General features: G+C 46.4%; 1 protein-coding gene across 1 annotated transcript; it reads right to left on the reverse strand.

Moving 5' to 3' along the window:
• Window positions 1-2,594: 2,594 nt before the first annotated feature.
• LOC104394545 (C-type lectin domain family 4 member E-like) lies at window positions 2,595-7,495 on the reverse strand. Its single transcript, XM_010004149.1, has 6 exons — window positions 7,450-7,495; window positions 6,550-6,645; window positions 5,473-5,565; window positions 3,380-3,531; window positions 3,035-3,165; window positions 2,595-2,754 (listed from the first exon to the last, which is right to left on the reverse strand). The coding sequence occupies exons 1-6, from the start codon at window positions 7,493-7,495 to the stop codon at window positions 2,595-2,597; spliced, it is 678 nt and encodes a 225-aa protein (XP_010002451.1).
• Window positions 7,496-11,911: the final 4,416 nt, after the last annotated feature.

Consider the following 11,911-nt stretch of genomic DNA (forward strand, 5'->3'; position numbering starts at 1 on the left):
GATACCCACGTGTGGATCTCTCAGCAAATCCTGATAAGTTAATACACTCCAATAAGGAGATGTAATAGGTCACGGATCGTGACAGTTGGAGAAAAGCAAAAATTTTTAAATCCCACGTACCATCAAAGCCAGTAACTGCAGAATAAAGTTTTTGATTGACTATTACTTCTCATTATCAATGTATCTAGGAATTGCAGGTCTCACATACTCAATCTCCTCTTTCCTCTTTTCTTATAAACTTTTTAAGCCAGAAAACTGTGGCTCCTTCCTCAGACCTGAGTTCCTTTCCAAAGGAAAAGTTAATGTGTCAATGAGTGAAGTGCATCCAGATCTTGTTCTGACAGGCAGTTGGGGTGTGGCCAGAATGCCCACCTGAAAACAAGGACTGCAGATGCCATAATGAACTATGCTAAGCTGATAAACTTTTTGTCCTTTCCAACCAACTTCCTGGATCCATATCCAGGTATTGTTCTTCTGAAGCTTTCAGAAAGTGCTGTATCTGGCTCTATATATTTACCTCTGCCTCTTGCTATGACATCTGCTGCTTCCTGAATCAAGAAAGACTTGAGACATAATGCCTGTTTCTCATATGTTGGAGAGAGGCACCTCTTCCAGATAAGTCTGTATTGAAGAGGAATACATTAAAAGGAAGGCTTTTTGCATTGTTCTACATCTGTGCAAACACCCACTCTGTGCAGAGACCATCCCTAAACACAAAGTATTGCGATTGGGGTGGACTAGTCAAGAGCTTTATTCAGAGATGTGGCTCAAGCTCTTGCTCAGAGTTTCACCACTTATCCTTCAACAGTGGCTGCACAAAGCAGGGTCAGGGACCTATTCCTCTGCCTTCCTTCATTTGCTGTGTTGTACAATTAAAGTAAAAGAATTAGTTTGTACCCATGTATGCATGTATATGTGTGTGTGTGCGTGTGGGGAGACAGGAGCAGGAACTTCCTTCAGCAGTTGTAGAGGCAAACTCAGTATCCTCTTCCAAGAACTCTCTTTTGTAGGACATCTTGAGAAACACTTCATGTTCCAAATTTGGGGCATGGAGACTCTTTCTAGCCAGCTGCATTTTCTTGCAAACCAGTCTTCCTCTGTGGACTTTGCCCTGCCCCATACCAGCTCTCAGCAGCTGGAACTGTAGCTAAAACCTGTAAAACATTGGTCACTCCCTGTTTGTCAAATCTGCCCCTTTTTTTTCTTCAAAACCCTGCCTCTGTGATTTCCAGAAATGGGTTTGGGGAAATTGAAAATAGAAGTCCATTGCAATGTTTTTGTTTGCTGTCACATTGGACAGGACAGCAAAGTTTTCTCCATTGTGAAAAGATCTCAGCAACTTTAGAAAACAGGAGGGTTTACAATAGCCCAGCTTTTGGTCCAATGGCTAAAAGAGAAACCTGGGAAATACATTGCTTCAGGTGGAAATAACACGAATTTGTGCTCAGATTATTCATTAATTAAAAAGAAAAAATAAATCAATCAGAACTGATTTTCAGGGTGGGATTTTATTCCCAAATTGGAAAATCCCAGCTCTTTATGGAGTGTGAATATCACTGATGGCAGGCCAGGAATATACAGACAAGGGTTTGGGGAATTTGAGGGAAGCAGAGCACTTGCTCAACAGTTCTATGTGTCTGATTTGCAGTGATGTGTCTGATAGGGTCTTCTACCCTTTTCTCACACTACAAGTCACCCTGATGTTTATCCTTCATGTGATATTTGTTTGCTTTCTCTCCTCTTCATTGCCATGTTTACTCCTGCCACGTGTCTCAGCAGCATCTCCAAAATTCATCTCCTCTCTGCTATGTTCTGAGCAAACAGTTCTTGCCCTTGGTTACTATACAGCTTGCTCTGTTTCTTCCCTCACATAGGATTCTCCAGAAGTGCTCTCAGCATTTCCCACACGCTCTGCAGATGAACAGTATGTTGTTCCTGCTCCTGACCCGTCCAGCATACTCAAAGTAATAGTCTGCAGGTGCCAAACACACAAAAAAGTTAAAACCTCTGTGCAGGGAGGCTGGGTTGGTGGGGGGCTGGGACTTGTCACTCAGAAGACAGCCTCAGACAAAGAACAGAATTAACATTTATTTATGTGTTTGTTTGGTTTTTAACAGTGGATATGCTGAAGGAAGAGGGAAACATCAAAGATAAGCCACAAATAGATAAGTTCCCTTCAGGGGTGGGCCAAGCACACTCCACTGAATGCTCTTCTTTCAAATTTTGCCCCAGTAATTAGTAGGAACAGTATCTTCATGAGAGAGGGGGCCTTTTCCATGTCATTGAGTTATTGACTACACAAGGAGGCAAGGTGAGTACTGGAGGATTAGGGCACCCATCTATGAAGGAGGAGAGAGAAAAAGGGCACAGTAGGTCTTTGAAATAAGCCTGAACTATTTCATCTGGGACTGGTCTTCAGCTTGCAAAAAGATGCAGGGACACAGGCTGGGAACTGAGTTCCTTCACAGCTGGGATTCCGTGGCAAGCTTGTTCATCCTACATTGAAGATGCAGTATTTGTGTGGGTTCAGACAAGCTTTTAATCAGTTCTTTCTCCCTTTCTTAAGTTCTTCATCCAAAATGGAGCTTACTTCCTCAGACAAATTTCACTGCCAGTTCACAAATTCGATAACAATTTGTGAAGCAAAGGACATTATTCCAGTTATGGTAAGTGTTGGGGTCTGTTTTGCCCTTGACATGAATTGCAGCACATTTTTCTGCAAAGAGTAAATTGGGTTCCCCAGGTTTCCAGAACCTGTAAAAGAAAGTTCCTCTATTGGCCATGCATAACATTGGGAGTGAAGTCACCTCAAACAGTTGAGAAAGACAAGGGATAAGGTTACTGTGACAGAGATCAGGAGCCCTGGCAAGGAAAAGACAAGTCATGATTTTGACTACAAAACAAATCAAGTTTTCTGACTTTTGCAGTTAGGGACAGAGACCTCTCTCTGACACACACCTGCCTTACACAATATTTTGGTCACTTGGACTGAGCTGTGAATTGCAGGGCCTTTCTCACTCCCCAGCATACTTACATGGCTGCCTTTTCATACGGAGTTTGATCCACCCACTGCCACTGCCCATTCTCATACGCCGTTAAGCCTATGTAGTATCTTGTTTCATAGGCATTAGTAAATACTTCTTTTGCCCAGTTAAAGAGGAACTCCTGGAAAAAGCACAACATCCATGAGGTGCAGGACTGAACAGAGGGAGGTGGCAGGAGTCCCTGTGGGGTGGGGTTGGTGCCAGAGGAGAGATGGTGCTGAAGGGATGCAGAAAGGACAACCCTCAGAATCACTGCAAAGAGGGGCTCTGAGTCCCCTCCATGGCCTGGCACTGTGTCTCTGGCTGCTGTGCCCCTCCCTCAGCCCTGAACCTACCTGCTCTGCTTTGCTGTTGATCACCACCAGATGGGAGCCCATCCCAGTGCAGTTCTGCTCACTCTCAGCCCAGGACATTTTATCATCTGACAGATAATAGCACTTTTCCTGAAAGCGTCTCCAACCCTTCGGGCAGCACATCCAGCCCTCCTCTGTGGGGGAAAAAATTCCTGGTTTTGAACAAGCTTGTCTTTCATCTCAGTGAACTTGGTGAAGGGTCCCACGTCTTAGGGACCAGTTTTGAACAATGCCTTTAATCTGGACAGAAGTAAATGCTCCCTTCTGTGCTCCACAAGTACAGCGGTCAACAGCCTGACAGGCTCCTGGCACAAGGCCCCTGCCTGAAGTGCCTTGCTCTCTTCCCATCTGTTCTGTCATGTCCATGCAGCCTCTCTCTGGTGAGAGATACAGTTTCTGCCTTTCTTTTCCTAAGGATGCAAAATGGGAAGTAGTTGGATCGTGCTCCTCTGGGAACACTTCCATTAGAGAAGTTTTGTCCGAGTGTTCAGCTCTCAGCTCATGCAGACAGACAGACGTGTACAGCAGAAGACTATGACAGCCTTTCCACCACCACAGGAAGCTCCCTGCAGGAGCTGGGTTTTCCTGCAAAACTGCCTGACAGCCAGAAAGCGACACGATGGGTTAAAAAAATCCACATATATATTCTCTCAAAGTATGAGGCTACAGGCTTTGAGGCTATATATCTGTATCTGTGAGCTGATACTCTTAACATATCTCTGTATAAAATATATCAGGCTGAAAAGTTCATCTAATAAAGTCAACAAATGCACCTTAATATGTGCTGCCTTAGATAAATGCACTGAATCTCAGACCTCACAGGGGCTGACTTCTTGGGTTTCCCAGTCAAGAGCTCTTCAGAGGCCTGCATGCAGTGACAATGCCCTGGTCAAACCAGTGCTCCAGCCCACCCATAGCACACAAGACATCATACAATACAGGGCGGACCCAGATAACCCTGTTCCCTTCAAGAGATGTCTGCACAGCACAAAATCCCACATTCCATTCTTGGCACCAAATGGAGGTAGTAGAGTCCAGTGAATGGAATGGCTAGCCAGACTTGTGTTAACTGCCTGTGCTCTGGTACTATAGATCCACTCAAAGTACACCAATATGTATCTTTGTAGAAAGAGAGACTGTGGCACTGGAGAGCATCAGAAAATATGCAAAATCAAATTTGAGCAGTGAAAGGAACTTGGAGCTCTCTGTCTCTGACCTTTCACTGAACTGCTGGAGGATGGCCTGTAGCTACCATGTACTCTGCAAACCTTTCCATCCATTCTTAATTCCACATTGAAAATTCTCCCACATGACTAAGCAATGCTGGACAATTTCTTCTGGATTCTTCAGAGTGTTTGTTGGGAGAGTCTGTGTGCTGTTTGGTGGATATTCTTGTGCCTTGTGGAGCTAGACAGGGGTATTTTTACAGGGAACAGTAAATTAAGCATGTGTAGAACACAGCATTCCAGGGATGTCCACCATAAGAATAGGTGGACAATGACTATTTTATACTTGCAGACACCTTTTTATCATGGACTGACCAGCTAGCTTAGGTGCACTCAATGCACAGGGGTTATGCTCTGTGCAAACTGCAAGACTAACTCTCTCTGAATACAGTGCACAGTGAGAACAGCTCTCTGAACTGAGTTTGGGAATTTGCACTGAAGGAATTCTAGCACTTGCCATTGCCACTGCACCCCATCTCTCCAGCTGCTCTAAACTGCATAACAACATCCTCCATCCTGAAAGGATGAGGCTCTTTCAGCTAGATTAGTAAACTGGTCTAACAGTTGAGGGCTTGTATGAGGAGCAGTGAGAGTGCAAGAGTAGGAAGGGTGGTCAAAGGCAGGCCTGGAACCACACCCCCTCTTCCACTGGCCCTGAGCACATTTTCATAGCACCCTAAGTAAAATTATGCAGTATAGCATTTTCTTTCCTCTATTTCCATATTCCTTCCTCAAAACAATCCATCTCTAGGTGACAATCACATTCCCGGTCTCAAAGACTGACTGACACCAGAGTAAATTTTGGTGACATTTCTTACTGTTGCTTATGAGGCTCTTAGAGTGACTCACGTTTGTCTGCAGACACACTGGGGACACAATGCCACTCTGTAGCATTCTGGAGCAGAGTCTTGTACTGACCAGAGCTTCCACCAAGAAAAACAACTGGGAAGAGAGGAAAGAGAAGGACATTGCTGCAGTCATCCTTTCCTGCCCTCCCTCTTCTGTCTCAGAGCACCTGCAGAGACTGTTATATTAACCAACTCTGAAATCTGTATTGAACAAGGAGATGAGGAGGACTGTTCCTCTCACTACTGCTCACTCCTTCCTTTGAATTAATTGGATTAGCTTCTTCCACCTCTGCTAGCTGAGAGGCTCATTTTCCCAGCTGACAAAACCAGCTTAGACATCCTTTGAGGATGGGGCCAGGAAAGGGTCAAAGAAGTCATTGGATAAGTTTAATAAAATTAAAATTAAAATTAATATGCATTTCCCCTTAATCTTCCTGGGCACTGCCTCTGTAGAGCACCACTTTTACACTTAAGAAGGGGTGGACTGTTGAGTGCTGAGGCCTCACCCAATGGAGTTAAGAAGCACAGCAAAGTCATCACAGAGCAGTGTAACACTCCAGGACAGCACAAGCAAAGGATTTCTCTTTCAGTCGTTCCAGCCAGGGTGGGTGGGATGCAGCTGGAGCATTTTGATGCATTCACCCTCACCCTCCTAACAGGCAGGCAGTCTCCTGGGGTGCAACATTGCCACACAGAGTTCTGAGAGAGAGACCAGGTCAGGAGAACCAACACCCAACAGCCAGCCTTCAGGGAACCTGCTTCAGATGCCCTCTGACACTGAAGAGACCTCTCACCTCTTGGTAGGAGGGGAGAAACCATCTGGTTTCATCCAGGACTGGTTTTATTCAGACAGGTGGGAAGGTGAGACAAGCAGTGGGAAAGTGAGAGAAGCAATTGGAAAGCCCTGCCAGGGAACAAAACAGAACTGTGGAAGGGATCCTACTCCCTGACTAAGAGGGCAGAGGTGGGAAACGGAGTTTGCCTGCTGGCAGACAGACTAGGATATTGGTTTTCCATCTGACAAAAGGCAGCCAGCTGCTCCCTTCAGCCCAGAGGAGTTAAGAGACCTGGAACCCACCAAGGCAGATGGTTGCAAAGGCAGTTTTGATGACAAGGACAGAAACAAGGAAGACCCAGGGGTTCAGCCAGGAGCAGCCTCTTTCTTCTGGTAGGGCTGAAAAACAGAAGGCAAAAGTGGGAATCCCAGCCCAGAGTCAGGGGCAGGATAGCCCGTGACACTCCACACCCCACCAACCTGCTAGGACCCTTGTTCCAAGGACTGGGGTGCTGCCACAGGTGCCCTAACAAGGTCCTGCTGTAACCACATCCTGCTACCCATCATTAGCAGTGGGTCAGACCCACACAGTAGGGCAAACAGGGGGGGCTGCCCTGAAGCTGCTCTTTGATTCCACCATTTATCACAAGCCCTGCCTGTACTGTCCCCAAAATGCACCCCTTCTTTCCCTGTCCTCTCACACCTCCCTTTTTCCCAACACATCTTCTTTATTACCCTCCGTTACCTCTGTCTTTCATTAAATGCTCTTTCCACACCTCCCTCCTTGTCATCTCTCTTTAGAGCTTCTCAGCTACCTTTACTTTGGTTCTACTCCCCAAGCCTATATATATGCAATGACCCATGGTGACTCCAAGGAGGGACTGTGCTGTTCAGTGTTGGCAGAGCCAGTTACACAGAGCAGGCTGTTTGGTCAGGGAGAAGGGGCACTTGGAAGCTTGCTTGGTTCTCCTTAAGTGATACCACAGATGGGAGCAGTGTTTTGTGCTTAGCTTGATGCAGATAGTTCTACCTGGATAATAACAGTAGGATAGCATTTTTCAGTCCCATTGTTTACAGAAAAAAACCACTGAAGGGGATGGCAGACCTCAGGCTGCCTGGACTTTCATCCCTCCTGGTTCTCAGTAAAAGGTCATTCTCCCAGCCTAGCCACTCTTCAGTTCCCCTGTTACTTTGCCCTGTTACTTGTCCCAAGCCTTTTCTTCTGGTATGAGACCAGCGACTGTACCATGCCCAAAGAACCAAAGAATGGTTTGGGTTAGAAGGGCCCTTAAAGATCACATAGATCCAACCCCCCTGCATGGGCAGGGACACCTCCCACTAGGCTTATCCCAGTACTGTATTTTCCCCCATTTCCTCCTTCTCCTACAGGAGGACAGAAAGGAAGGCTTTGTGGTTACCTGAAGTTCCAGCACTGACTCTCCCTCGGTGATTCATTATCTGTACCTCAGTATCACTCTTCTCCACCAAGAGTCCACAGTATGGCCACATCTACAGTCTTCCTGCACAGAAGGCTGCACTTGGGCTACTCCCAGACTGGTCAGGAACCTTCACAGTCTCTAATCTGGTGTGCATAAAAAGCTGTATCCTGGGTGTTCCCTGCAGCAGATGAAGATGGGGGAACTTTCATCATTTTTTCTGCTAGGACTCATTGCAAGATCATCATTGCAACACAAACTCAGAAAGGGAAATGAAAAGATAGAGTAGCATCATTACAGCTCAACCAAGTTCCTTTTTCAGATATTCAAGCAGCTCCACAGGACATATTACTGGCCTTACCTCTTTGGTGTTTGACCTTCCCTGCTGAGTGAGTATACGTGTGAAAATGCCTTCTCTGTTGGCATTTGCTAGCAAAGGGCTAAACCCACTCACAATGTCCTGTAAAGACAGTCAGAAAATGACAGGACAGCAGATCTGTGACTCAATCTGGGCAAGTTCCCATGTGAAGCCTGAGTCCAGTAACTTGTGAAGGAATGGAATGCACCTCATTCAAAAGAGAGAAGTAGCAATATGTTCCAAGTAACCACGAGCTGCAGGCAATCCAGAAAACTCCTGGAGTGCTCTGGGGATAACTTCTTCAGCCAGGGAACAGACGGCACTACCCGAGCAGATGCAGCAGGGGATCTGATGGTTACCAGGGCAGGTGTGCTCATAAGGGATGTCAAGATTGGAGGCAGCCTGGGCTGCAGTGACCACACACTGATGGAGTTCAGTCCTAAGGGATACAGGTCAGATGAAGATTGTACTCAGAACCCTGAATTTTAGGAAAGCAAACTTCCAGCATCTTAAAGGAGTTAGTCAGTAGGACCCCCTGGGAAACAGCCCCTCAGGGACAAGGGAGCAGAACTGAGCTGGCAGATGTCTAAGCATGCTTTCCATAGAGCACAGGAGCTCTCTATCCCCAGGTGCAAGAATCAAGTAAGGAAAGGAAGAGACAAGCATGGCTGAGTCGAGATCTGCTGGCCAAACTGAAAGGAAGAAGGAACTGCACAAGCATTTCAAGCAGGGACTGGTATCTTGGGAAGAGGACAGAGATACTGCCTGGTTGTGCAGGTGTGGGGTCCGGAAGGCCAAGGCGTGGCTGGAGCTGAACTTAGCAAGGAATGTGAAAAAGAAAAAACAGGGCTTCTGCAGGTATATAAATCAGAAAAGGAAGGTTAAAGAGTGTCATCCCCTTCCCCCTGATGAGCAAGGATGGTAAACTAGTAACAACAGACAAGGAAAAGGCTGAGGTTCTCAATGACCTTTTTCCTCAGTCTTCACTGGTGACCTCTCTCCTCACACCTCCTGAATTGAAGGACCTCAAGATGGGGAGCATGGGAAGGAAGTCCCTCCCACCATCAGCAAAGACAAGGTTTGCAACCTGTACACTAAGCACACAAGTCCATGGGACCTGATGAGATGCATCCCAGAGTCCTGAGGGAAAAGGCAGATGTAGTTGCCAAGCCACTCTCCATGGTATTTGAAAAGTCATGGCACTCAGGTGATGTCCCTGGTGACTGGAAGAAGGGAAATGTGACACTCATTTTTAAAAAGGGTAGAAAGGAGGACCCTGGGAACCACCCACCTCTCAGCCTCACCCCTGTGCCTGGGAAGATCATGGAACAGCTCCTCCTAGAAGACATGCTCTGAGAAGGCAGATGGAGGACAGGGACGTGTTTCGAAATAGCCAGCATGGCATTAATAAGGGCAAGTCCTGCCCAGCAAACCTAGTGGCTTTCTGCAATGGAGAGAATACATCAGTGAACAAAGGAAGAGCAATGGGTATCATCTATCTGGGATTCTGCAAGGCCTTTGACAGTCCCCCACAACATCCTTCTCTTTAAATTGAAGAGATATGGATTTGATGGGTGGACTGTTCAGTGGATAAGGAATTGGCTGGATGGTCACATCCAGAGGGGAGTGGTCAATGGCTCCATGTCTGGATGGAGAGGGATGACAAGTGGTGCCCTCAGGGGTCCGTACTGGGACCAGTGCTGTTTAATATCAACATCAACAAGATAGAATTACAGAATGTCTTTGGTTGGAAGAGACCTCCAAGGTCACCTAGTCCAACCTTAGACCTAACACCACAAGCTCACCATTAAACCATGTCCACATGCCATTTAAATGCCTCCAGAGACAATGGGATTGAGGGCACCTTCAGCAAGTTTGCAGATTACATCAAGCTGACTGGTGCAGTGAGCATGCCAGAGGGGTGAGATGTTATCCTGAAGGACCTGACTAGCTGGAGAAGTGGGCCCATGTGAACCTCATGAGGTTCAACAAGGCCAAGTGCAAGGTCCTGCACTTGGGTAGGAGCAATCTTCATTATCAATACAAGTTAGGGAATGATGTGATAGAGAGTGGCCCTGCAGAAAGGGTCTTGGAGGTACTAGTGGATGAAAGGTTAAATATGAGCAAACAATGTGCACTTGCAGCCCAGAAGGCCAGTGGCATCCTGGGCTGCATCAAGAGAAGTGTGGCCAGCAGGTCAAGGGAGGTGATTCTGTCTCTCTACTCTACTCTTGTAAGACCCCACCTGGAGTGCTGTGTCCAGCTGTGGAGCCCTCAACACAAGAGGGACATGGAGCTGTTGGAGCATGTCCAGAGAAGGGCCACAAAAATGATCCGAGGGCTGGAGCAGCCCTCCTATGAAAACAGGCTGAGCAAGCTGGGATTGTTCAGAGATTGTAGAGAAAGCTCCAGGGAAACCTTATATCTGCCTTCAGGTACATGAAGGAGACATGAAAGCTGGGGAGGGACTTTTTATAGGGGTATGTAGCAATAGAACAAGGGGCAATAGTCTTAAACTAGAGCCAGGTAGATTTTTATTAGACATTGGGACAAAATTATTTACACTGAGGGTGGTGAAGCACTGGAACAGGTTGCACAGAGTGGTGGTGGTGGTGGGGGCTGCATCCCTGGGAACATTCCAGGTCAGGCTTGATGGGGCTCTGAGCAACCTGATCTAGTAAAAAACGTTTCTATGCACTGCACAGGGAGTTGGACTAGATGATCTTTACAGGTCCCTTCCAACCCCACACCTTCTATGATTCTGTGATGATTTGATGACTTTATTATATAAGACAGTGAGTGAGCAAAGTTCCATGGTAAATGGTACAGTGCTTTAATGACATTCAATGCAAGGTACAGGATTAATTACTGCATGGAATAAACATACATAGGAAAATTGAGTAAGATGCATGGTAGACTGATTCATGCAGAGATGCAGGGTAAGTGACACCCTCCTGTTGAGTCATGAGGTTCAGAGTGAACTCCCTTTCTTTCTAAACTCCTGATGAAGCTTAGATGCTGCGAGATCCAATCTTAATCTCAGACTTGGTCAATGGTTTATGTCTAATGGAATTATCTATACAAAATTAATAATAACTAATATTTAAAAGCTCAGTAGTGCATTCATTCCAGCACAAAATCGGGAAGAGTTCGTAAACGACCTGCATGGATGAGCAAAGATCTTCTGAAGAAAGTCTTGTGGAAGAAAGAAATTTACAGCTTGTGGAAGAAGGGACTTGTCACATGGGAGAACTACAGGGACATTGTCAGGGTATGTAAGAAGGCAACAAGAAAGGCCAGAGCCCTCTTAGAATTTAACTGGCAGAAAAAGTAAAAGAGAACAGAAAGAGCTTCTTCAAATACATCAGTAGTAAAAGGGAGAACAGGGAAAATGTTGAGCCCACTGCTGAGTGAGGTGGGAGCCCTGGTAACAGAGGATGCAGAGAAGGCAGAGTTGCTGGATTCCTCCTTTGCTTCAGTCTTTACTAAGACCAGCCCTTATGAACTTCAGACCCTGGGTATGAGAGGGAGCCTGGAGGAGGGAAGACTCTCCACTAGGCAATGAAGAGAGATCAGTTATGCAAATTGAATGTGCACAAGTCCATGGGCCCTGATGAGCTGCACCCAGGAGTGTTGAGAGAGCTGGCTGACATTATTGCCCTGCCACTCTCCATCACTTTCAAAAGATCATGGCAAACAGGAGAGGTGCCTGAGGGCTGGAGGGAAGCCAATGTCATCCAGTCTTCAAGAAGGGCAAGAAGGAAGATCCAGGAAATTACAGACCAGTCAGTCTCACCTCCATCCCTGGAAAAATGATAGAGCACCTCATTCTGAAAGTCATCCCTAAGCACATGGAAGAGAAGAAGGTTAT

The sequence above is a fragment of the Chaetura pelagica genome, unplaced genomic scaffold, assembly GCF_000747805.2.
Source record: "Chaetura pelagica isolate M959 unplaced genomic scaffold, ChaPel_1.0 scaffold198, whole genome shotgun sequence".
NCBI lineage: Eukaryota > Metazoa > Chordata > Aves > Apodiformes > Apodidae > Chaetura > Chaetura pelagica.

What these genes read in the sequence shown, in the direction of transcription:
- LOC104394545 (XM_010004149.1), bottom strand. Translation starts at nt 7,495, where the DNA reads ATGGTACAGTCGCTGGTCTCATACCAGAAGAAAAGGCTTGGGACAA. An exon ending in CTTTGCAACCATCTGCCTTG is followed by an intron (nt 5,566 to 6,549) that starts GTGGGTTCCAGG and finishes CTCTCTTCCCAG; the next exon opens with TTGTTTTTCTTGGTGGAAGC. An exon ending in CCGTATGAAAAGGCAGCCAT is followed by an intron (nt 2,755 to 3,034) that starts GTAAGTATGCTG and finishes TTTCTTTTACAG; the next exon opens with GTTCTGGAAACCTGGGGAAC.